At 37.7% G+C, this 24,911-nt stretch overlaps 3 protein-coding genes across 5 annotated transcripts; 1 reads left to right on the top strand and 2 right to left on the bottom strand.

Moving 5' to 3' along the window:
• Positions 1–3,036: 3,036 nt before the first annotated feature.
• LOC117633124 lies at positions 3,037–5,675 on the bottom strand. Its single transcript, XM_034366813.1, has 5 exons — positions 5,436–5,675; positions 4,311–5,236; positions 4,151–4,204; positions 3,747–3,931; positions 3,037–3,334 (listed from the first exon to the last, which is right to left on the bottom strand). Exons 2-5 carry the CDS (start codon positions 5,116–5,118, stop codon positions 3,245–3,247), a joined length of 1,137 nt encoding a protein of 378 aa, XP_034222704.1. The 5' UTR covers positions 5,119–5,236; positions 5,436–5,675; the 3' UTR covers positions 3,037–3,244.
• Positions 5,676–12,991: 7,316 nt separating this feature from the next.
• On the top strand, positions 12,992–17,929 carry LOC117629806 (acyl-coenzyme A oxidase 2, peroxisomal). Of its 2 annotated transcripts, XM_034362421.1 has the most exons (7): positions 12,998–13,643; positions 14,824–14,939; positions 15,553–16,433; positions 16,630–16,809; positions 16,926–17,092; positions 17,175–17,298; positions 17,501–17,929. In XM_034362421.1, exons 1-7 carry the CDS (start codon positions 13,189–13,191, stop codon positions 17,654–17,656), a joined length of 2,079 nt encoding a protein of 692 aa, XP_034218312.1. In that variant the 5' UTR covers positions 12,998–13,188; the 3' UTR covers positions 17,657–17,929. The 2 variants fall into 2 exon arrangements, 1 of the variants encoding a protein (XP_034218312.1); XR_004586157.1 differs by lacking the exon at positions 16,926–17,092 and having other exon boundaries at positions 12,992–13,643; positions 17,501–17,617.
• A 32-nt stretch (positions 17,930–17,961) lies between these two features.
• LOC117629805 (protein ALTERED PHOSPHATE STARVATION RESPONSE 1) lies at positions 17,962–22,730 on the bottom strand. Of its 2 annotated transcripts, none has more exons than XM_034362419.1 (6): positions 22,146–22,730; positions 20,829–21,948; positions 20,572–20,649; positions 19,945–20,159; positions 19,127–19,350; positions 17,962–18,996 (listed from the first exon to the last, which is right to left on the bottom strand). In XM_034362419.1, the coding sequence occupies exons 2-6, from the start codon at positions 21,877–21,879 to the stop codon at positions 18,345–18,347; spliced, it is 2,220 nt and encodes a 739-aa protein (XP_034218310.1). In that variant the 5' UTR covers positions 21,880–21,948; positions 22,146–22,730; the 3' UTR covers positions 17,962–18,344. The 2 variants fall into 2 exon arrangements, with proteins under 2 accessions (XP_034218310.1, XP_034218311.1); XM_034362420.1 differs by having other exon boundaries at positions 22,520–22,730.
• Between the last annotated feature and the right edge of the window lie 2,181 nt (positions 22,731–24,911).

Here is a 24,911-nt window from a genome sequence, read left to right as displayed (position 1 = left end):
AGAGATTGTTTTTTGATGTGTAGTCGGGTTGTATTTTACCTCGCTTATATCTATATATGTGGTTTGAGATTAAATTTAGTTTGTGAGTGAATTTGGACTGCTGATTTTGTGTGTGGTGGTGATTGTGTCATGTTACAGATTGGCTCTGTTCTTGGTGGCACAGCAAGTGCTTTTTATGGATTCAACCTTTGTAATCTATTTTTCTTGTATCTTAATTCAGTTTAGTTAAGATTCTCACTTGTTCTAAACTGTAATTTATGTCCTTTGTCATGACGAAATTCTTAAATGCTTTGAGGTTAAATTTGAGTGGCAGAAATATTGTGGAACGGATTTCGCTTTTGCTCTCTTCTTAGTCTTCAGCGTCTAAGAATTTGTAGGAATCGGTCGTTTGTTCATTTTGTGAAATTCTGTGGTTTGTCATACAATTTTGTCTTGTTTGTTCGTTTTCTGTCTCTTCTTTCTGATTTCAAGACAATTTTAACTATGAGCTGCTTTTGGTCTTTCATGCCCAATGGAAGCTTGCATTTTGTGTTCCATGGAAAGGGAAGGAGGACCTTGAAGAACATCACTTCATAGTTTTAACAAAGCCAAGCTCTTTCATTTCATGGACACCTCGCTTCATCAAACATGTTGGTAGGTCAAATGGACAATGCTTGCTTGGCTCCATTGGTGGGTGAAGGAGAGATGAGTTTGGTGGAGTTTGCTAGGATGGTGGTGCAGAAAGATTGGCAGCCATTTGATTCTCAAATCACAGCAGTTTGATTCAGAACGAAGTGAAGGCTTTTGTTATTTGGAAGATGGTGTGCTTAAAATTTCAATTTATTATCAGATCAAATGACCAAATTTCATTGTCCTTAATTTGATTCATAGTGTAGATGTTTTTTATGGTGCATCAGTCAGTTGTACTTTGTAAGAATCCATTCAATGCAATGACGAGAAAAGATTTAGTTATCATTAAGAACTATCTGGTAGAGCTAATAATGGTCTTATATTGTTGCATCCTTGTGGCTATACAATTTGTGGTAGTAGAGACTTGGGGATTAAAACCCAAAATAATAGTTGAGAATATGAAAACTTGTCGTGGACAATTTCGTTGTTATTTCTATGAACCATGAATGATAATTGCATTTTACTTTTTAAGAGCGTTTTCTGTCCAAAAATAAATTGTTAACTTGGTAACTTTTATGTCGACCGTGGGGAAATATTTCTGAATCCACCACTATTTGGGTGCCAGTTTGAGTTTGACCCTGTTATTTAACAAGCCAGTTTGTTCCGAACCCTCAAACGTGTTTGTTCCAGCTCCTCAAGAACTACAGTGTAAAAGGCAAACAAATATTTCTTATGATGTCATCAATTTGAAAAAGCAAAGCTGAAGAAGAGTTTCTCGCATAAAATATTTCCCTCCATCGGTAGCTCAAAGTTTAATTTTGCCTCCCAATTATCTCAATCCGTTTGGTGCCATATCTTACGCATGTCATAAGATGTTATTTGCAATCAATAATGATGTCGTGGATCTGACCCCCCAAAAAAAAAAAAAAAACATAAAAGACTAAAACTTATTATAAACCTGAGACGTTTTGACCATGGGTTTATATATAGCCTGTAATTGATTGAAAAAGAAAGAACTTGCGTAAGAATCTCAACTTTTAAAAAAAATTTACAAGCAATTCGAACTTGAATGTAAGGAAATAAGCTCATTGCCCTAACCAATTGGTTTAACCTATTTAAATCTTTAAAAAACTACAAAAATTAATCAACTAGTTGACTTTCGAAATTGTCAAATCTAATGCCACAGATGATGGATAAGACCTAAGAATATTCTCCAGCAATACACATAATTAGCTGGCCTAAAAATTCAACGCCACACATGCCCCATCCAATTTATATTCATGAAGCTGCAGACTCTAGTGGCGTGGCGCCATACACGCTTTAATTATTTGAGGAAGACTCATAAGTCCCATTAATTTTAAACAATTAAATTTGCAAAATATAAGTTTGATCTCCCTGCTGAGAGACAAAGGGTTGTCCTTATTTGTCTTAATTTTGTTATGATTTTTATCCAACCATTACAGGCAGCTGCGACTCAACGTCGAATCTTCACCTGCATTTTGGCGTTGGATCTCCACTACCATTTTTTTTTGCAATTTCTTTATGTTTGAAATAAGTTGCAGAGACTCGTTGGGTTCTCTGTGTAATTTTCACTTCTCCTTTTGTGAGAATTTTTCATCTCTCCTTTGTGAAATCTTTTCATCTCTCCTTAGTGAGAGTTTTATTTCTATTGTTATGGCTTGGTTTTTTCAAGCTTTATCTCTTTTTTATTATTCTAAGCTTGCAATCTTAATTGAGATGCCTATGCCAGAGTTTCTTTGATCTTGCCCGATCGTTAGTGAAAACATACCTGATTTTCTTAATTTTGATATTAGACCGCTCCGTTATTGTAATGGCCCTTTTGTGGCTAGTTTGTATTGACCTTTTGTAGCCAGTGGCTTTTTTGGCTGAATTATGAATGTAATCATATAATTTCTCAAAAAAAAGGTCAGTAAAATAACTTGACCCAAAAGGCAATTCATCTACAACCTTGCTATTGCAGTAATATTCACATCCAGCCATCATGTCAAACCTAATCTTAATATTTGAGTAAGAAAAACGCAACCAAAAGTTTTTATCATTTTCAGCCTTCTCAGCCAAGAAAAGACCTGATAGTTGATGTTTTATCTTAACATTGATAAAACATTTGTCATTACATTTGTGATTCAACTTGCAATTGAAAGATATGATAGCAGAAGCATTCAATCTCACAATCTAACAGCATCATCATCTATTTCATTGCAGCAGGCAAATCATTTGTTTCATTTTACGTTGTCAACGCTAAAAAATCAACACAATTGAGGAAAATTTTACTTCAATCAGTAAAATCGAAGGTAACAAATACGGAAACTCACCACCAAGAAAGTCATAAAATCCATCCCAAGGCTTACTGAAATGAAAATTCTGAGCCAAGTCAGGATTGAAGATAGATAAATGGCAAAGTTAACATTCTTAAAGGCAGATTTGTCCAAGCAAGGAGTAGTAGAAATGATATTACACAAATTTAATGAAAGTTTACAGCTTATTAAGAAAAAATGATATGAAGAAGAAAACAGTCGTCCAAACAAGGATACATGAATACACGTGTGCACATGCACTTGCAAGTAAGCACCCAGTAAAGTGACAATCTTACAATAACACAAGCATCGGAAACACACTATTGTTTCTCTGAAGGCATGCCACTCGTCATTTCCAGTTCCGTCTTGCAGTTGTCTCTCAGATCTTTTAGCGTGACATAACTGTCTTGCTGACAAGCAGAAATCAGACTATTAATCACATTAAGACCCCCAAAAAGAAAAAGTCACCGATTAGAAAGTGAACATCATAATCTATAATACCAAGTTCTTACAACTTAGGCTGAATCTAGAACAAGCAACACTGGCTAGAACAGATTTGTTAAAAAAAACAAGTTATAAACAGGCAGCATACCAGAAACTAACTAGTCACATGAATGTGGGTTTCCCCCTGCCTTACGGCCAGTGATAGGATGTGGGACTTCATACATATTAGAGATCAGAAGAGTATGGATCGTTTACATAAAAATTAAAATAAATGAAACAGAGACGAGCATGAAAAAAATGTCCAAAATAAAAACAACGATAAAAAGATCACTTCCCAAAGGAAGTACACATGCCATATCAAACAAAAGTTATACTCACGAGATGGTTGCTTTCATGAACAAGCATATCCTCCACGTGAAGAAAGAGTGATCTCCACTGACTCGAGAGATCATATTCAAGTTTTGACGTTTTGTTTGGGTGAGGCCAGCCCTCAGTATCAATCTCCTTTCCCCTGAAGCTTTTCTCAACAAATATGTTCGCTTCCTTTTGACTCTTCTTCAATGCTAAGGGTAAATTGTAAAATTAATGAGAAATAAACTATTTGAAAGTAAAGAAACAATGTCAAGAAAGAACTTTAGATGCCCACTGCAGTAACATTTCACACATTTTACACAAACTTGCCAGAAATCCAAATGGTAAAATGTAAAATATTCCAGAGTGAAGAAAGTAGAAATTTAAAATGTTCACCATAGTAAATTTTCTACACATTCTGCACAACTTACCAGAAATTCGACCCTTGATATCCTGGTATTGAAGGTCCGACAAAATGTGAGCGGCTGATTATCAGATTGCAAAATAACCAAACTCATGTTAGTCTACATATATCCATTCCACATCCTAAGCAATCAGGTATAAAACTAGCATAACCAGGGGTTGTAATACCTTTCAAGCAAAACGAACAAGAGCAACCTTTAAGAAAGTCATCACCGACGTTCAAACCAGCAACATTATCACCCTTAAGAGTCGTGCATCTTTCCAATTTTTCAAATTCATGGGATTTTGAGCAACCATGTGACCCAGGCAATCTCGAACTATTGGCATAACAAAGTTTGTTTGATGCCAGATTACCATCATCAAGATCCTTTTCATCATTCCCGCGAACAACCGTGACTAATCCTTCATATAGAGGAATGCTTTGAGCAACATCAGAAGTCTGTCCCGTTTTCTCATATTGACATTTTTCTCCACCATCACAACAGTCATTCTTGCACAGTCCTGAGCACTTGGAATTTGAAACAATGGACGTGCAATTATCCATCAACGCATCAGCAACCCCCATAACACTGCTCGCATTATCTCCAGTGTCACTGGACTTTTCCGCAATGTCATTCGACATAGTCAAGGTAACAGAGTCACTGTTGTCATTCGATGAATCATCAGTGGCAGTATAAGTAGGTGAAAACTCAGAATCTTGTGTGCCCTTTGGGGAAGATAAAGCTTCAGTGTTACATTCTGCTCCAATTTTGGTCTTACACTTCTCTCTTACTATATTCTCAAACCCTAAAGACACTTGCTTGGCAAATTTGGAATCCCCATTTTCAGAATCCACATTATTACCATACCCATCTCCAGATTTAGGTTTCGAATCAGCTGAAATCATCGAAAACCCCCTTTTTATGGGCCGGTTGGTCAAATCACCGAGAACCGGGCGGGTTTTGCAAAACCCATCTTTGGAATTATCACTACTCATAATGAAACCCACTTGCAGAGAAACAAAAAACGAAATCTGTCAACTCAATTAAGTATTCAACTGAGACCCTCGAAAACCCACTTCTCCGGTTCGCCAAAAACAATGAATTATCCACCCCCTGATCCAGAAAATAAAAATGGAAAACCCACAAAGAATATTACTTATTTAGAAAGCCTAAATACCAGAAAATTCAGAAGAACTACATAATGTAAAATTAGGAATTCTAACTCAACCCTAGATATGAATTTTATATTCAAGGAATATATATTTAGACAAGAACAGAAAAAATCCATATGAAAAAAGAGATATGTACTGACCTTTTTGCAATCGGGAAATGTTTGTTCAATCAAAATGAAAGAAATCTGAGTGAGGATCTTGAAATGGAGAAGTGTGGGCGGGTAACGCGAGAAGAGAGAAGGGGAATCTCTAACTCAAAATTTGTTCAGGCGGGAGTGATGAGAGGCTGACCATGACCCGCCCTCCAAAAGTTTGAAAAGTCAGCAAATTCAGCAAACTGCGCCCAGCGCCCCTAAACTAATGGGCCTACGGGCCGCCTCTCTCCCCTCCCATTTAAAATTAAAATTAAAATTAAAATTTAAAAAACGCCATCCCACCAATCAATTTTATACCCTCGAAAACCTACTTGGTTTTGAAAATTTACAAAATGGAGCATAAAGTTATGAATCGTTAGAGCATCTCCAACAACTTCTTTAACAGTTTTAAAATGTTAAAATAGGTGAGCTACATCATCAAAACCATATCCAATAGTCTTGTCAAATTCAGTCATCAAGTCAGTAATATTGAACTGAGAAAGCTTTAGAGAGAGAGGCTCCTCATTCTCTTTAGAACTTCTCTCCAACTCCATCGCCTTCTCTTCTAAGTAGCAGCTGGTGGTTTTCCTGCCGCCCTTTGGGGCGGCTCTTCTGCCACCTTTGGTGTGACTTTTCCTTTTTCTTTTCCTCATTGTTCGTTTTGCTTTGCCTTTTCTCCTTGCTTTTCTAGATTTTGGCCCATATGTGCTTTCAAATTCCATCTGCATCTCCTCTCCATTTTCACTTCAACCATCACCCCTCTCTCACCTACTTCTCCTCTCCTCCCATCACCCACACCTCTCCCCCTCCCATCAGATTTGAAACCTTAAAATTCTCTTATCTCCCTATGATTCTCTTGGTTGTTTACTGGATTGTTGCAGCTGCTTCTCCCCTACAACCCATCTGCATATCTGAGCTTTTGCCATGGATGTGTGCGCTATGTAACTTAATGGTCAATTTTGACCCCTACTTGGATCGATTGAGTATGATAAATGTTGGTGGATTGCTCCCCCAAATCCATGCTCTTCAGATCCCCCTTATTGGTTCCTCTGGACCTTCTTCTTCTAATGACGGCGGCGGCAGATCCGGTGACGGTGGTGTTTGTACTTGGAATTGGACTGTTGTTTTCTTTTCTTTTTTGTTGAGCCCTTGTTTTTCTTTTCCTGACTTAGTTTTGGGCTTTTTGTAATATCTTTTTGGTAATGACATGTTCATTCCTTCGACAAAAAAAAAATAATAATAATAATAATTCAGTCATCAAACGTGCAACCTCTTTTTCTCTCTTCATGATTGATAAGTTGACCATGGTTTTTTTTTTTTTTTTTTGTTTTTTATGTTTGGAAAAAATAACATTTTTTTTATTTTTCAAATAATAAATAAGTAGATATTTTTCACATTTTTCATTGTTTTCTATAACATTGCATTACTTGAATTGAAGAGTTTGTTGGGGCATAAATTATTAACGTAGCAAGTAAGCCTTTTTAATTTGCCACATAGGTTAACAAACTTTAATTTGAAGAGTTAAATTCGCTACTCGCATCTCCAACAATAGTAGTAAATTAAACTCTTCAAATTAAAGTTTGTTGACTTATGAGAAAATTTGAAAAGGTTTATTTGCTACTTAAAAATTTTATGCCTCATACTCTTCAATTAATTAATGTAGTGTTATGGAAAAGAATGAAAAATATGAAAACATGTTAAGAATGCATTTATTACTTGAAAAAAAAATGCATGAGTTTAACACTTTCAAGGTAGGTTTTGTTTTTTCAAAGTAAATTTAAATGTTTTGAAGAGCCAAAGTCAACTTACCAATCGTGGAGATAAAAAAAAATGTTGCATGCTTGATGACTGATAGAAAAAAGGGTTGCAGGTTTGATGACTGAATTTGACGACTGAGTTTTACAAGGCTATTGGATAGAATTTTGTTGATGTGACTTACCTATTTTAGAGTTCCAAAATTGTTCAAGAGGCTATTGAAAATGCTCTTAGTTACACATTGTTCAATCATTCACACATTTCGATAAATGTGAATGTTGAACAAGATTTTAATGCAAAATAAAAGTGTTTTGGTTCTATAATACTAGAAATTTTCCTACATGCTATGTATGTGCTAAAAAAGAATTTATTGCATGAGATAACAAGCGAGAAAAAGTACGCAAAGGGAGTGAGAAAGTGTAAAAATTGTGTTCACATTTTGTTTGCCCAAGAAAGACCAACCACCCACCCATAGCCCCATCTCCATCCCATCTCGTAATAAACCCCAAACCCTTTTCGCCCACAATACCAGTGCCAATTGTTCCACATCTATGGATGTACAACAACAACTTGGGATAAACATGGCCATCAAAGTTTGTAGGTAGTTAGTTACATGCCATTTTAGCAGTGGAGAAGTTACAACTTACAAGACAGTTTTGCAGTAGAGCAGTTTAAAGTTTATTGTGTCGTTGCAGTTGGTGTTGCTTTCATTCATCCTAATCGTACTCTTTTAAGGGTTGGGATTTGTTGGGCCGCTTTGTGCAACATTTGTCTAGCCCAAGTTTCGCTTGTTTGTTGTTGTTGATGAGCAAGGAATCAGAGCAGAGCAACTGGAAAGTTGGGCTGTCAGGCTACCTCCATCTCTTGTGGGAGTTTTACTGTCAAATGGCCTCCCTTGTCCTCCAGGAGTTTTGCTATTTTGTGACTTAGGCTGTTTGTCTCAGCTCCCTGTTTGGAGCTTAATTTAGCCTCTGTCTTGTTTGCTGTGTTTTGCTGGCGCTGCTTTGGCCTTTTTTTTAATGAAACACTTATTCAGGTATTTGACCCTCCTTGATTAACAAAGAAGATTTTCTTAGATCTACCAAATAAATACTAATATAATTCCATCAATTTCAAACGCCTATATCATTAGAAAAATAACAAACATAATGTAATAACCCAAAACAAAATATCTAAAAAGAAATAAAATATCTAAAAAGTAGGATTAATATCTTCTAGCAAAAAGACAAGTTTGCCATCGTATATTTTAATAGGGAAAACATTGACTTTTTGATCGAGAAAGAATTTGGAAATTCCGTTTGCGCCATTGCGTTGAGCACGGCGAAACGAGTCCGTAGACACGGAGTAGACTCGAATCGGAGTTGTAACGAAGAAGATACGATCAAAATACTGCGAAGGGCAAAATGGTAATTTGGTCAAAAAGTCAGATTTTTATCTCTCCGTCCTTCTCTCTCCTCATTTCTCTCTCCTCTCTCTCTCTCCTCCCGACCCCGCGCGACAGCCCGACCTCCTCTCGTTTTTGGCGTCGGCTCGACCACCACAGGCCGAGCTGATCTCCGCCGTGGGTACCGTTGGAACCGCCACTCACTCGCCGATCTTCCCCGACCCGCCACCGACCTGGGGACGCCGGGAACTGGCCGGAAATAGCCATTGTTGCCGGATTTCCAGTTTGCACTTTGAGCTCGCTTTTCTCCTTCAATTCTCCACCAAATCGATCGAGTAAGGTATGGTTTCTCAGCTATTTTTCGTGTTCTAGCTGATGGATGTATGAGTTTCGATCGATTTTAGCTCTAGAGTGTTCGATTTTCGACTTCAAGTTTGGCCGAAACTTCGGCCGCCGTGATCTACTGTTTCTGGTCACTTTTTGAGGTATGTCCAAGAACAAAAGTGACTCCAAATGGGGTGTTTTACCTAGGATAGGAGTTTGGAGTGATTCCGAGATTTTTCGACCACCCGAAATCACTTAGGACACCCAAATCTGCCCCCGCGTGAGGCAGAGCGTGGGCGAGGGTGGTGAAGTAATTCTGTGCAGTTTTGTGACCCTCGTGTCGTCACGAGCGCGTAGGATTTCGCGGATCTCGATTCGGAGTCCGTTTGAGCCCCGAACGAATTTTCCATATCGCGCGATCCTTGGGTGCAGTGTCGTCAAATCATTGGATCACACTGAATTTTGGATATGTCGGTCTACATGATTTCAGGATCGTGTAGGATTCGACGGATTGTTAATCGGAGTCCCGGATACTCCGAAATCGCGAACCCTGGGGCTAGGGTTTGGATTTTAAGCGATAACGCGATCTTAACCAATCCGACCGTCCGTTTCGGACCAAACTCGCGGAACATGGTTCCTTCTCTATCAGGAACCTTCAGAGAAGCCCAGATTGGCCATTGGAGACCGTGGACCCATAGGGTCCTGGATTGGCCGGTCTGGTGGTTTATCGCTTAGTCAAGTGTCGAGTCTTCCAAAACTGATCTAAGAGTCTGAAAGGCTAATGTGGGCATAAGAATAACTTGAAACGTGTGCACGTATTTCTAGAAGACGGGGGCAGGATGTTTAATTTAAATTATTTTTATTCAGCAGTTTATTGATTTATTATTCATGGATAATCAGGCACCAGAGGTCCAGTCGACCCGCATGAGGGACCTTCGAAGGGTCCAATTAGCTCGGACCATCAGTGAGTGGATTTTCTTTCATAAACGATTTTCTATGCATGAGTTATATAAATGATTTATATAAATGAGATTACTTAAATGATTTTATACAAATAAGCTTTTATAAGTCAGTTTATATGGGTTAATTTCATTATTTGATCTTGAAGAAGTTTTATGAACTATTTAATTCAAACGTGATTTGAGCGGTACAATGCTTTGATTTACGTGTTGTTTAGTTACTGAAGCTCCAGTAATATAAAAAGAAGAGTTTGAGAACTCTATCAGAGGAGACAGCAGTTAAATGTCAATTTCACAAAAAGGCAGTGAGTTATTAGATTTTTCTAAAAATAGTTTATTTTAGAACCACCATGTACCCACCCTTTATTTGGTGATTACCCAGAGTTGGACCGATGTCTACGGACATCCAGTCCGATTTCAGTTTACGTCAGTGCACTTGACTTTGCCTCACGAGTTACGGGGACGCTCGGACCGTGAGTGCCAGGATTTGCGGCTCGGCAGACTTGGTGTCCCGAGACCTGCCAGGATTGCGGCTCGGCTGACTCTGTGTCCCCGAGACCTGCCAGGATTGCGGATCAGGCTGACTGTGTCATCCTGCGCGCCCGAGACCTGCCAGGGGAATTGACGGATATGACAGGGGTACAAATAGGTGGTATTTTCAAAGGATTTTGAGTTTTCTTTTATTCAATTATGACTTTCAGTTATTTTATACCAGTCTCTTTGATATTCGCGCATTTATATCCTTATATATTTGTTCAGTTATACGAGTATATTCGTCAATACGCTTTACATGCTTATTTGAAACCTTGTTTTGAAATAGAGACAAACTAGCGATTTATATCCTTACTTATTTTTAAATGGGGGTTATTATGGTTATAAAATTGTTTCCAAGAACCTTATTTTTGTCCACTCACATTTTCAACCTGTTTTTCGCCCCCAGGCCGTAGAAGTGCGCAGGATCCACCACCGGGCCATCCCTAGCTTCCGCGCCACCAAGTAAGGTAGAGTTTTGTGGAAAAAAAAAAATCCTTGAAACCCTGTGAACTTTAGAAATTGCTCTGATATCTAGTTTTAGTGGAAAACTGAAGCTGGCAAATATTTGGTTATCCTATTCTGGCAGTTGGTGTAGATATATATGATTGTTTGACAGGTGAAAAAATTTGGGTTTGGTCAAAATACAGAGGAGACTCTGCCGAATTTTCGGCAGAAGTCTAAGGGAAATTTTAAAAAGCTTTTGAAACGAGAAGGGTAAAAAGGTCATTTGTGCCCGACATTCGCCAGGTGTCGGACACGCACAAGACTTGGCTCGAATTCCAAAACGGAAATTGGATCGGGTCCTGTCACATAACAAACAAAAAAAGGAAAAAAAAAATAAAAGAAGCAAAATCAACTACAATCAATAGATTAAATTGAATTTCATTGTATTCTCAGAAGTTGTGTCATTTAATCCAATTACGTCATATTTTGAATTTAGAAATCCAATTCAATCTTCCAAAGTCCACATCAAAATTGAATTGAATTCGATTAGATTAGCATATTTTCTTTTATCAAGTGAAAATCATATTAAGAATTTAGCCACAAATGGTGATACAACTCCAAAAAGGGGGATACATCAACATCATCAAGAAAATATAATCTTCCCCCAATCACATTCACAAAGAGCAAATATAGATTTTCCACATAAACCAGCACACTTCGTTAAACCAAGCACCATATAAAACTAAAACGCTTGGAGAGACTAAATTAAGGTGTGCAAGTCATTTCAAACTAAAAATTCCAGAGAACAGAAGATCGCATTCATTTGCAAAATTCAGCCTCCACAAACCAAAAAAATATCAAGACCTCAATTTAAATAAATAAAGTTTAACCATTGGATTTGGTTAAATACTGTCGAATAAGAGGAGAGAGAAAATGTAAGAATGGAAAGTATTTAAGTATCCACCAACTATAATATCACAAAACGTCTATAAGATTTACGAAACTATCAGATTGCATCTTGAATGTTTTTTTTTTGGGTGTTATTTGTGGTCCTCAATGTTAGTATGTGTGATCACAAATGGTCTCTGTCGTTAGGTTCGGTCAAAAATTCCGTTAGTTTGCAGACGTGGCATATATATATATACAGCTCCGATCTCTTGGACCACAGGAGTCCAAGATGTTGTGGTCACCTACCATTGGATATTAATTCAATAGTTCAAAAAAGTTTCTTAAAAGGAGTGCAAGAATGAGTGAACCGTTAAATTTACATCCAACGGTAAGTGACCACAAATCTCTTGGACCCATGTAGTCCAAGAGATCGGGACTGTATATATATATATATATCACAAAACATCCATGAGGTTCACGCAACTATCACAGATGGTCCCTGCGAAATTTTTTTATTTTTTCATTTAAAATTCATGAAATTTTGGTTTTATTTTTAAAATTATTTAAAAATATATATTGTATTTTAAATACACGTGACACTATATTTTTGAAGATGTGGACTCCACATATATGTCACATCAACAAACTAATGAAGTTTTTAAAAAATACTTTAAAATTCATAAATTTTAAAAATGAAAAAATCATTTATAGAAGGATTTTAACCTTGAGGACCTTTTATGAACCCTAAACCCTTGGTTTTTTTCATTTTTAAATTTTATGAATTTTAAATTATTTTTAAAAAACTCAATTAGTTTGTTAATGTAGCATATATGTGGAGCCTACATCTCCAATAATATAGTGTCACGTGTATTTAAAATACAATATATATTTTTAAGTAATTTAAAATTCATAAAATTTAAAAAGAATACCAAAATTTTATGAATTTTAAATGAAAAAAGTAAAAAATTTTGCATGGACCATTTTTGATAAGTGCGTGAACCTCAGAGATGTTTTGTGATATATATGTGCCACGTCAGCAAACTAGCGGAGTTTTTAACGAAAACTAACAGCATAAATTATTTGTGATCACACATCATGAATGACAAAAAAAATTAAAAATACAATCTGATAATTTTGTAAACGTTAAGAACGTTTTGTGATATTAAGACTTCATTGAATGGAAGCAACGATGCGTCACAAGAACAAATTTGATCTAAAATCCATATTTACACCACGTCACCCTCGATCGTGCATACATATCCCATGACATTGAAACGCGCGCCAAGACTAACTGCCAACTTCCACACCAATCCGCAGCCGCCACGCCAACCTCCACCGCATCGCCTCTCGCGTATAAGGAAACGAACCAGCGGATCTTGCCCATTTTGAATTTTCAGACCGTCCCCACAAACCAGCCAACCTCTTCTTCCTCCTCCTCCACCGACTCTCTGTCTCTGATTAAAACAAAAAAATGCAAAGCCCATACCCAGATCCGACGGGGGAGGACGAATCACAGTCCATCACCAGCAGGCGCATCCAACGGCTGTCCTTGCACCTGACACCCAATTACCCACAACCTCAAAACGACGCCACCCACCACCAGCTTCAGCTGCTAGAGTGCGCCAAAGCGGCGATGCTGAAGGTGGACACAGATAGTCTTTCCAATTACTTGAGGGGCAAGCATAAAGACATTCAAGACAGAGTTTTGGACTACTTCAACAACAGGCCTGATCTTCAGACGCCACATGAGATTTTGAAGGATGATCACCGTGAGCTTTGTATGAGGCAGCTTGTTGCGTTGGTCAGAGATGCTGGGATTAGGCCTTTCAGATACGTGATTGAAGACCCGGCTAAGTACTTCGCTATTTTGGAAGCCGTTGGAAGCGTGGACGTGTCTCTTGCGATTAAGATGGGGGTGCAGTACAGGTGATTATTGCTACTATGATGTTTATTGTTGTGCTTTTCTGGTTCTGGATTTTGTGGCATTTGGTTGCTAATGATGGCTTTTAATTTTGAGTTTGGGATCGGAATTTTTGGGGAAAAGGTGTTTTTTGACATGGGTTTTGTCTTGTTTGATTATTGGATTGGTGGGTTTACCATGACGGATGACCATGATTCTTTGAATTGTCTCATTCGATTTCCCAAATCATAGCTTTCGCTCTTAGTACATCATAGTATGTGTTTGTTTTACTCTGTGTTGTAATTGCTTTTGGATGATTGTTACTGCAGTAAATTTGTTTCTGCTCCACACACAGAGGTACATATATATGTAAGTAGACAAAACTGTTACAATACAAAACAATTGGTGGTCCACATCCAAAAGCTTATGTTTTTGGGACCAGTGATAAACCAGTGAAATTCAGCTTGTAATGGAGAGGAGGTGGAGGTCCGCGCTCTGCCGTATTTTCTCACAATTTAATTCAAGTAGTTCATGTGTTAGTTCCCACTTGTGAGGGAGGCTGTTTACGGTATAAAATAACTGTTGGTTCACATTCTAACAGCTCAAGCTATTGAAACAACGGTAAACCAACAAAATTTGTGAAAAATGGAAAACCCTATACTAACACTGCTGTGAGGCCACCTATGAGCATAGATGAAAATTTGGTGATTGAGGTGCAATGTGCATGATTAGAAATAGCAGGATGGGCTTAAGGTGGATGCGTGTCAACATTGGGACTATAATAGCAAAATCAAGTTTTTATAAAAAATTTGAGAACATGCAGAAGGTTCATGAGGTAAGCAAGGGACAATTAAGACAATTTTCATGTGGTGGGAACCTTGTGATAGCCTACATGCCTTGTTGTGCAAATTGAATATTCTGGAATGGACGGTTACTATATTTATAAGAACTACAATGAATTTTTTAAGGCAGAAATTTCCATTAAAATAGAGGGTCCGTAGAGTTTATCATCACATTCGTTATTGCTGATTTTTTTTGTTTGGATTCAATTGATGTAATTCCATGGTTCTTAGATTGACAAAAACTTGTCATGGGGCCTTTTCTCTTCCAGTATATGCTTACCTGAAACGTGGTTTGATGGTTAATTGCTTTAATCTTTACAATTTGTGTTTTATCACACTGATTTTTTTTCCCTCACTTGTGCAGTCTTTGGGGAGGTTCTGTACTCAATTTAGGAACTAAAAAACACAAGGACAAGTATTTTGATGGTATTGACAATATGGATTATCCAGGTTGTTTTGCTATGACAGAACTGCATCACGGTGAGCTGTTTCTGTTACTTCCAGTTGTTTACTTGTTTGGTTGCTTTTGCCCAAGCTGATATTAAGATTACACTTAATTTCTGTGACATCTCAAGACATGCTTTCATTGTGTGTTCAAGCATCTTGATTATGTGGAAAGAATTGGTGCCCCTCGTGCAACTTTTTGCAGTTTTTACTTGAGTGAGCACAAATCGTAATTTTTAATGACTAATATTATTCTGAGGAAGTGAAATCACATGGAAAAAAGTGTCCAATGAGCAAAAGATTAATGATGTGTGAGATAGTATGAAGAAAGTTCTCCAAGATTCTTGATGACTTGTTAGTCACTTAGTTTTGGAGTGTCAGAGTTGTATGGACTGGATGCTGAAATAGGTATAACAACCACGGTCTATCAACCTTTCGCTTGGTTAATGTAATAACTGTTGATTGGTTGGTGCTAATTATCCCCTTTTGTTTTTTTAGAAGAGAGAGGTTCATGATGGTTATTGGTCATCTTTTGGTTCACATTTCTTTGTTATTATTTGTTTTATGTTTATATTTCTTAGGTACTGGTGCATTACTATATCTAGAATTCAGATTTAACCTCATTTGTTTTTTATTTTGGTGCCTAAAGGCTCAAATGTTCAAGGTCTACAAACTGTGGCAACATTTGATCCACTTACGGATGAATTTATAATCGACACACCCAATGATGGTGCCATCAAATGGTGGATTGGCAATGCTGCTGTTCATGGCAAGTTTGCTACAGTTTTTGCTAAGCTCATGTTGCCAACTCACGATACCAAAGGAGTTTCTGATATGGGTGTCCATGCCTTCATTGTGCCAATAAGGGATTTCGAGACCCACCAAACTCTTCCAGGGATTGAGATACATGATTGTGGCCATAAGGTTGGTCTGAATGGGGTGGACAATGGAGCATTAAAATTCCACTCAGTGAGAATCCCTCGTGATAATCTTCTTAATCGATTTGGAGATGTCTCCCGGGATGGGAAATACACAAGTAGCTTACCATCTATAAATAAAAGGTTTGCTGCCACACTAGGGGAACTTGTAGGTGGGAGAGTCGGCCTTGCATATTCTTCAGTTAGTGTCCTCAAGATTGCTGCCATAATTGCAATTCGATATTCTCTACTGCGTCAACAATTTGGTCCTCCTAAGCAACCTGAAGTTACTATTCTTGATTACCAGTCCCATCAGCACAAGTTAATGCCAATGCTGGCTTCAACTTATGCATTCCATTTTGCCACGCTGCATTTAGTGGAGAAATATGCAGAGATGAAAAAGACTCATGATGAACAATTGGTTGGTGATGTCCATTCGCTTTCGGCAGGGCTCAAGGCTTATGTGACAGGATATACAGCAAAATCATTGAGTATCTGCAGGGAAGCTTGTGGAGGCCATGGGTATGCTGCTGTCAACCGCTTTGGTAGCTTGAGGAATGACCATGACATTTTTCAGACATTTGAAGGGGACAACACAGTGCTTCTACAACAGGTTGCTAACACATCACTTTCTCTACACTCTTGCTTGGAGTGTTTATGATGTATGCTCTAGTTTGTTTCATAGGATAAAACATTCATGGGTTCCAAATCAGTAGAGCATGAAGTGTTCAAACAAGAGATGAAATAGATATGCCAAAAAAATTGTCGTAAAGCAATACCTACTCTGAAATTTTTCACTGGTGATGCAGGTGGCAGGTGATCTGTTGAAGCAATACAAGGAGAAATTTCAAGGGGGCACACTCACTGTTACATGGAACTACCTTAGAGAGTCCATGAACTCATATTTATCTCAGCCAAATCCAGTGACTGCTCGTTGGGAAAGTGAAGACCATTTGCGAGATCCTAAGTTCCAGTTGGATGCTTTTAGAGTGAGTTTTATCTTGGTTTTCTGATTCAAATCCTACTTTTCTTTTGGTGAATTCAAATCCTACTTTTAGTATAAAATCAAAACTGAAATTTTAGTCACATAATTTTCCTCTTGCAGTACCGAACTTCTCGATTACTCCAAAGTGTTGCTGTTAGACTACGCAAGCACTCTAAAACTCTTGGAAGTTTTGGTGCTTGGAATAGATGCTTAAATCACCTTTTGACACTTGCAGAGTCCCATATCGAGTCTGTCATCCTTGCCAAATTTATCGAATCTGTTCAGAAGTAATTCTTATTTCTCTGTTACTTTCATTTCTCTCTTTCCATTATGGTTTTGTATTTCTAATTTGGGCTATTTATGTGCCAGCTGTCCGGATGCAAGTTCTCGAGCTGCTTTGAAACTCGTTTGTGATCTTTATGCCTTGGAACGAATCTGGAAAGATATAGGAACCTATCGTAATGTTGATTATGTGGCGCCAAACAAAGCTAAGGTATTTAAACACCTTGACTAATAATCCAATTAACCATGAAAAATAAAACTAAAAATCTTTTGATTCTATGCTTTCACTATGAGTCAGGATAACGGAAACCATATGTAAGCCTGAATAGACATAGTCACAAATGCATTATGCATGGCATTTGAAGGAATGCCCTGAATTTCCCAATTTTGACTGATGATTTCTGTCTGTGCAGGCAATCCACAAACTCTCAGAATATCTGAGTTTCCGAGTGAGAAATATAGCAAGGGAACTGATAGACGCTTTTGATATTCCAGATCATGTTACACGGGCCCCAATTGCAATGCAGTCAGATGCCTACTCTCATTACACACAATACGTGGGCTTTTAATTCTTACAGATAAAGAAAAAGCAGGAAATAATTGTCAAAGCCAAATTGGCATAACAAGGGAGCTTTGATTGGTTAAAGTTCTTGCTTTTCTTACCATACTTTTTTTTCAGAGAAAATACAAACTTTGGCTCCTCACAATAATTGATTATTGAGAGTTTGGGGACAAAGTGATATTTCTGGGCAGGAATAGTCATGTACTGTTGTAACTTATAACATTATAAATTCTTATTCAAAAAGCAATTGGTGCTTGATATATGACATACAAGTTTTAAATGTGGATTGCATGACAAGGGAACCTTTGCATGTAAATTGGAAATTGCAGATGTCTTCCATTATCTTACCCATAACAGGTTTTTCTTTTTCGGGTTCCGCCATGTGAAAATGGCTTGCACCTCAGAGCAAGTGGTCTGTGCTTTCAAGTTTCAACACCGCCCATAAGGAGGCAAACAAACAAAGCACTATCTGAGACTAGTTGCACAACAATGCATAACAATATAGCCAATCACGAAAATTCTAAGTTTTGGCAGAAAACTCTTCCTATTTCGGTTCTAAAATCGTATGCACTTGCCCAAAAATTTGCACTTTTCCTACCCAAATGCTCTTTGCAATAATTCAACTTTACACACCTGTATGCAATAATTCAACTTCACAAACTTATGAGATGCTTATATGTAATAATTACATAAACTTAGTATCTAATGGGCCTGCAGTTTAGATATGCAATTCGAGCTGCTTCACTTTTCTGTCTGATATCTTCATACATCTTCAATGATTCCTCGGAAAATTTAGTCAGTCTATCCAGAACCTTTGTCAAGCTCGAATGTATGCAGCTCAGGTTTGGAGATGATTCTTCACTGTTCTCGTCATCTTTGTTCTCTGATTCTCCGTTGTTTGCATCAGCTGTCCTCTGGTTTTTCTGTGAATCTGCTTGTTGTGCCATCAAATGACGCAGATCTGATAAGAAGGTTCTGATTGCATCAGTAAGTTCATTAGATGGCAATGCTTGGATCCCGACTGCCCAATCTCGAAAGAGAACAAATATAGGTGGGGCCACAACTCGACGAGGGGAAAATGGCCTTCTGCTTTTGGAACGCTCCCTTGGTTGCATGATGCAGTTATGTAGCCAACCATTGAGAGCTTCAACATATGACGTGTGGCTGTTGATCCAGTTTGCAAAGCTTAGGCCAAAACACTCAATCTCATCCAAAAGTTGGGCCATGATCAGCCTGCGGGAATCTCCTTGGGAAGTTACTGTTGAGCTCTTCGAATGATATGCCAATGAGATGGTAATATATTGCGCATGGTGGCATTCAAGCATGGCCTTCCACATTCTGGTCAATCTACACAGAATCACCATTCACAAATACAAGGTTAGTGATGCTTTGAAACAAAAAAATTGAATTCCAACGATTGGAAAATAACATTTAGTGGCCACAAAGTCCATTATGGGAACAAGAGGATCCTACGTACCCCTGAGTAAGTTCTAAAAGTTGTGGATGCAATTCTTCATCTCTCATTTTCTCAATCCGCTTTGATATTGAATCAACAGCGTGAATTGCCACTCTTATTCGTGAATGAAGATCCTTTACAACTGCACGGGTTTTATCAATAACTTGACTGCTACAATCCTTTGCAAACTGATTCCTAAGTTGATCACACTTCTGATCATACACCTTCCTAATAGATTCACTTGCCTACGAGAACCAAAAAAATATGTGAGAAGATGATTACAAAGCTAGAAAACCAATAACATAATAAGTTTGATCACTATGGCAAAAAAGGAAAAAAAAAAAATCAATCATTATCTTTTCTCCTGTATTCAATGTCAGAGAAACAGGGTTCACGAGATGCAAAATAAAAAGTTGATGTTTCCAGCAATACTCACTCCATCTACCAATTGATTTCATCAAATAATCATACTCTCCACAATACAGAGTATCTCTTTCCCTCTCAACTATTTCTTTCAAAGTATGTATATGTATGTACATATGGGTGTTCTTGTGTGCAAAACATCTATTGAAAAACCAGTTCTGCTATATAAGCAAGATTGTTAGGAAGATCCTTTTTCATATATTATTACCCTAATAATAATTCATCTTTTTTTTTTTTTTTTGTTACCAAGCCAGGAATATTCATACATTCACATTTATGTGCTGAATCATGGATTGAGGTAAGCAGATCACGTGGCAGATTGTTTAAGAGCATGGAACAATAGATTACACAAATGAAAAGGTCCAACAAGATACTTGACTCTTTAATAAAAGAATGCAGAGACTTCAACGAAGTACCTTTACTTCGTCATAGAGTTTTCTTTCCCAAGCATACAGTCTCTCCAGAGTGGAGGAATGACTTCCAGCAATCATGCAAAACTCTTCAACAAAATCACTTCCACTGTCATCAACATCATCTTTTGATGCTGTGGCAAGAGCATTCCTTGATGAAGATGACCTCGAAGATGTTGTCCTCTTCCAGGTAATAACTTTCGTTGCATGTTGAGTAGGTTCTGAAAAAATCATTAAGATCTCATATTATGGTGGGAAAAGACACAGGAGCTTCCAATCATTCTGTAAAAGAGTTATCGTCCATTAAATAAAATGTGAATAGGTCGACGAGGCTTCATTTGTTTGGCTGCATGATATGCAAATAATACATGTGAACCAACTGATCCACCAAATGCCACACAACAAATCAAAATTAAAGGACAACTATGTTTGTCTGCTTCTTTGTGTCCGAGGCACAACTCCTGTGCTTCAAATAAAAGAACTTATCAAAGGATTACTAGGATTTTACAAAACCAGAAGTGAAGAGTGAATGGAAAAGACCTCAAACAAAACCAAAGGATTACTAGGATCCAAACCCTAAAGTAATTATTGGATTGATAATTAGCTTGTGACATATCAATTGCAACAACTTACCATGAGAAACAAGTGCAGTCTTTCCACGGCAGAAAACGATCTGGAAAGCAATGACAACAGCCAAAGCTGATGATCTACCTGCAAAACTTGAATAGTCAGAAAGAGTTTATGGAGAAAAAACAAGAAAAAAAAATAAAATTCAACCTACTAAAATTATCAGTGGCACCAGCGCAAAGGCAAGCAAATGCTGGGATTTAATTCAGCAGTTTAAGTGGACATACAAAACACAACACTCTCCAACCAACATCAAAAATTACCTTTTGCCTCCGAATATCCAACCCTGATTTTGTTTGACTCAAGCATCCTGGAGACCTCTCTACCTGATTCTCCAGCTCTGAAAAAGCGATGCTCAATATCCTTTATGCTTGAAAGAAAATCTTTAGCTCTGTGGGTGATAAACTCCGAAGGGTCCTCTCTTTCTGCACATAAATCCTTCTCCCTTCTCTTCGAACCAGACTGCTCAAGTGCAACTTGGCCTGTCAAATTTCTAGCTGCCCCATTGGCATTACGTCTCATGTTTAACTGTCTCGCTTCACCATGACCTGCTTGCAGAGACCCATCAACTCCTCCCGAGTTCATCAAATTGCCATTATGCTCTACACTATCATTTTGAGTCATTGAATGACCAGAACCTTCGGAAGCCCTTTGCTCGATTATCAGCCTTTTACTTCCTTCATGATGTTCATTATTTCCATCTAATCCAACTTTTGCCCATCTCCTTGTCTCCTCCACCACACTATGATTAGTTTCTTCACCCCTCACCTGTCTCCACCCTCTGATATCATCAAAATTCACATCCACTCCACTATTTCCCACAAACCTAAAGCTCTCACTCTCATCAACAGGATCAAAATAATCCCAAGAAGAATCTTCCTCAGGCAGAGGAGGTGGTGGTGGTGGCAACGGAATATCGTCATCCATATAACTACTACTAAGCGGATTGAACCTTACAGTCACAGCAGCACCACCTCCTGACCTCATATAACTCAGAGTCGCCACAGGAGGCGAAATGGGTCTCTCACTGTGCATAGGCGAGTCAGAAGCCTCAGCCATAGGCGATGGCGACGGTGAAGGGTAGGAGGAGTGTGATGGGGTCTTGTCTGATGTTGACAGAGACGACTCTATCAACACCTCAGCCTCGGCGTATCGCCGGAGCGCAATGCCAATGTTTCTAAGGGAGTTGATGTAAGATACATGAGAAGCTGCTAAAGCATACCTTGAATCAATTGCTTGCTTGATGAATCTCTTGCGCTCTCTGCAGAGACGCAGAGCTTCGTCCTTCTCGGTTTTAGAGTTTGCACCACCCATTTTAGACGGAAAATTTTGGGACCCAGCTCATGAAATTACGCTCATTTTCTAGGCAACCAAACAGAACCTCTGAAAAAGAAAGAAAACCCGTTTCATGAAAGCACAAAGAGCCCAAATTTTCAATAAAATCTGTTACAGAAAACCCATTTTAAACGTCTCAAAAAGACTGAAAACACTCTTCTCAAAGCAAAAACAAACTACTAAGAAAATGAATTAAAAAGAACAGCTTTGGAAAAATAAGAAAAACCCTTTCTTTAAACCCAAACCTTATATTACTGATCAGAAGAAAAACAGAGCATTTAGCATTACAGTTCCCAAAAGCATATGTGGGTTTTGCAGCAAACAAAAAACCCACTTGAGGAAGACTTGGTTTTGAAGATGTAGACAAGACCTAGATAGCGAAAATGCGAGGAAATCGTTGAACTTTGTTTCAGAGTAAAACTATGAGGTTCGCATAAAACAGAGCTCAGAGTCAAAAACAGAGATAAGTAGTCGTTTTCATAGCAGGGTGAGCTAGAAAAGCAGCAGAGCCAGAGTGTAGGAGTGGTTGGGGCTCATAAAAGAAAACCCATTAACGGAAACCCAACGGGCTGAAACTGAAAGCAATGAATGCGAAAGAGTTGGCCACAAAAAATAGAACCTGAGCGACTCAGAGGCTTTTATGGGAGGCTCCTCTGATACAAAGATTTTGCAGCGATGGCGAGGCTAAAACTGTTGAAATGATGAACGGAGACTGAAAGAGCAGAGAGAGAGAGAGAGAGAGAGAGAGAGAGAGAGGAATCTGGTACAGTATGGTTTAGTCACAGAGGAGGTGAGTGAGAGAGCAAAGAGCCTCGTAGAGTGTGTCGGATTTCTTGGAAAATAATCTAAAACCCTTTCTTCTTTTTTGATGGGAAAAACCCTCTCTTTGTTTTTCCTTTTTCTCTTTTTTTGCCTTTCTGTGTAAAATCAATTATAAAATCCTAGAGTTCAAATTGGAGTCCCTTTCTTGTAAATTAGATTAATTTAAAATAATTTAAATTAGATTAATTTAAAATAATTAATTTAAAATAATTTAAATTATCGTTTCGTATTTAAAAAAACACCAAAGAGTTTCTTTTAATTATTTTTTATTTTTTATTTTGGTGTTTCAATATCAGCATTGCATTGCAGAAAATACTGCTTTAAACAGAGCACAGTGGCAGAATTGGTGCGTGTCAGAAAGCAATACAATGCAACATCAATATTATATTGGAAAAGGTGCTCAGATGACCGAATTGCCCTCAGGTCTCACAAGAGACCCTCTAACGGCTCCTTAAAATCCGCTTATTGGGAAATTACCTGCTCTTCTTCTTTCCTTCCTCTCTTTCTACACACAAAAAGATGATCAAAATGAACCCCAAAATAAAATAAATCAAACATAATATAAATTATCTTTTATCTTTCTGCTTATTATTTCTTCTTTTGGTGTCGAAATTATGAGTAGCCACTAGTTGAATATTCCAGTATATACAAGTACTCAATTTTGTGCAGTATGGGAGTTACAAATTTGTTAAGGCAGGCATATTTTTAGTGGGCAAAGAAAGAATCTTGGCCAAAACCCCAAAAGGAATGCATGGTTTTGTTGAGGTGGAGAGATCTAGTAATGTATAGCTGTTAGATAAATTACATTGGGTCTTTAGCAGAAGAGTCAAAATGATAGCTGGAGGAGAGTAGTACTTTAGGATTGCAGTGTGTTCATACCAGAAACAGATCAAAGATAAAGATGATGCCTTTTCTTTTTTCTTTTTTTTTCTGAATAGTTCGTACGTCTCTGTCAATCATAATTTGATATGTGTATAAAAAATTTTCTTTTTATATTTTTAATAAATTATTTTTGTAAATGTGTCAAACGTCATTTCGTCTTTGGACCTCATGGATATGCTTGTAATAAACACAAGCATATGGATGCCATCCCATTGCCAAAGCATTCTTTCCATCTTTGGGAAAAGAGTCGGTACAATATACAAGTGTTTTGGCAATCCACCTTTATTTAGTTCCTTTATTTTTCTTCTGTTAGGAAGTAAACTTTTGATTTCACTCCATTGTTGGCGCCTCTATTATTAGCTTTTATTATGCCAATCTGTCTTTGACCTTTTTCTTTTTTACTTTTTACCTTTTTGTAACTTGTTTTTCTTTTTGTTCATGTGCCATGTTTACTTCATAGTTGGCCCATGGCTCACAACGATTTTTGTGATTGTGATGACACTGCAAAAGGCTTAATGTGTTAAGGAAAGATGGCAAAAAATTATACTAAAGACAGATGAGCCGCAAAATTTGGAGACAGCATATCCGGAGTCTAGAGAAGAGAGTAATGAAAATGGTAATCTGCTTGAGTAAACTATAGGAAGAAAAGGGGGATATTTAGAAAGCCCAGCTCCACAAGTGAAGGTTAAATTAGTTTGAATTTTTGAAGATACTGGTCTTTAGACTTTAGACTCCATACTTATAGACATGGCATTGGGTCGGGACTTAACGGATCGAGTTGAAAATAAATGGAGTCATATGACTTTGAGAATACCTGTTATTACCCGTTAAGAGTATGAGTAGTTTTGCACTTTATATCTTTCTATTTTTCTTCATATTTCTTCTCCTCCTTCTCCCCTCCCCAAACTCTTATCTAGTTTATTTTTAATTATTTTTAAAGTTTTTATTATAATTTTGTAATTTTTTTTAAAATTCTTAACGGTGAAACGGGTCGTATCGTGTCATTCGTTATTTTAACGGGTTGTGTTCGTGTTTGGTATTTTCCACCCGTTAACTTAACAGGTCATGTCGTGTTAACCAGATAAGAAAAGCGAATCAACACGAACACGACAAACACGATCCGTTTACTAGGTCTACTTACCTTCCCAAGAGGAAAAAATGTTTTTGTGTCTTTGGCTCGAAAGAAATGTTTAGTCTTTGTAGAAACCCCCCCAAAGTTTAACAGATGGGAGAAAAAGTCAACAACAAAAACTCTAGCAGCAATGACAGAAGTATCATTCTTTTACATTTTTTTCATGGGGAAACGA

Source organism: Prunus dulcis, chromosome 6 (genome assembly GCF_902201215.1).
Source record: "Prunus dulcis chromosome 6, ALMONDv2, whole genome shotgun sequence".
NCBI lineage: Eukaryota > Viridiplantae > Streptophyta > Magnoliopsida > Rosales > Rosaceae > Prunus > Prunus dulcis.
This window is presented reverse-complemented; position numbering and strand designations above follow the sequence as displayed.

Excerpts from the sequence above, each read along its gene's own strand:
- LOC117633124 (XM_034366813.1), bottom strand. The coding sequence starts at position 5,118 with ATGAGTAGTGATAATTCCAAAGATGGGTTTTGCAAAACCCGCCCGGTT. Across the intron at positions 4,205-4,310 it reads TTGTTCGTTTTGCTTGAAAG|CCGCTCACATTTTGTCGGAC; the intron begins GTATTACAACCC and ends TCTGATAATCAG. Across the intron at positions 3,932-4,150 it reads TATCAAGGGTCGAATTTCTG|CATTGAAGAAGAGTCAAAAG; the intron begins GTAAGTTGTGCA and ends ATTTACCCTTAG.
- LOC117629806 (XM_034362421.1), top strand. The coding sequence starts at position 13,189 with ATGCAAAGCCCATACCCAGATCCGACGGGGGAGGACGAATCACAGTCC. Across the intron at positions 13,644-14,823 it reads AAGATGGGGGTGCAGTACAG|TCTTTGGGGAGGTTCTGTAC; the intron begins GTGATTATTGCT and ends TCACTTGTGCAG. Across the intron at positions 17,299-17,500 it reads TGGCGCCAAACAAAGCTAAG|GCAATCCACAAACTCTCAGA; the intron begins GTATTTAAACAC and ends CTGTCTGTGCAG.
- LOC117629805 (XM_034362419.1), bottom strand. The coding sequence starts at position 21,879 with ATGGGTGGTGCAAACTCTAAAACCGAGAAGGACGAAGCTCTGCGTCTC. Across the intron at positions 20,160-20,571 it reads GACTGCACTTGTTTCTCATG|AACCTACTCAACATGCAACG; the intron begins GTAAGTTGTTGC and ends TGATTTTTTCAG. Across the intron at positions 19,351-19,944 it reads AACTCTATGACGAAGTAAAG|GCAAGTGAATCTATTAGGAA; the intron begins GTACTTCGTTGA and ends TGGTTCTCGTAG.